The 513-nt window shown below is 68.6% G+C and overlaps 1 protein-coding gene across 1 annotated transcript in view; it reads left to right on the plus strand.

Annotated features, from left to right (window-relative positions):
* Positions 1 to 513, plus strand: part of LOC102241182 (SH3 and multiple ankyrin repeat domains protein 2) — a 68,703-nt gene that overhangs the window by 47,247 nt on the left and 20,943 nt on the right. The window contains exon 3 of the mRNA XM_014533995.1: positions 79 to 214. Coding sequence (XP_014389481.1) covers positions 79 to 214 — 136 coding nt within the window. The remainder of the gene's footprint in view (positions 1 to 78; positions 215 to 513) is intronic.

Below are 513 nucleotides of genomic sequence, written 5' to 3' on the forward strand. Positions count from 1 at the left end.
CACCTCTGGTTCCGACACAGCGGGCAGCCCGTCCCGCCTCAGGCCGCTCCTCTCACAGCCGCTGCCGTGTCCCCGCAGGTGAACAGCGAGAACGTGGTGAAGGTCGGGCACCGGCAGGTGGTGAACATGATCCGCCAGGGAGGGAACCACCTGGTCCTCAAGGTGGTCACGGTCACCAGGAGCCTCGACCCCGACGACACCACCAGGAAGAAAGGTGGGTGCCCTCCGCGCCTCCCCCGCCGTCACGTGTCTTCGCGGGCAGGGAGGCAGCTGGGACGGGGACTCACGTTCGCCACGGGTGGGGGGGGTGGATACAGGCAGACCTCCCAGCCCAGCTTCCCTCGGGGAGGAGGGCGGCCGGAGGAAGCGGGCGTGTCCCTGGGGTGCGTGTTCCCAACACGCCTGGGAAGCAAGTACGTGTCCTGTCCGCTCTGAGCCATGAAAACGCAGAGCGTGGCACCACGTGCGTCTCAGGCCTTCCGCGCCCCGGCATCCAGGAAACGGCTCCCGGCT

The sequence above is a fragment of the Myotis brandtii genome, unplaced genomic scaffold (assembly GCF_000412655.1).
Source record: "Myotis brandtii unplaced genomic scaffold, ASM41265v1 scaffold1236, whole genome shotgun sequence".
NCBI classification, from domain to species: domain Eukaryota; kingdom Metazoa; phylum Chordata; class Mammalia; order Chiroptera; family Vespertilionidae; genus Myotis; species Myotis brandtii.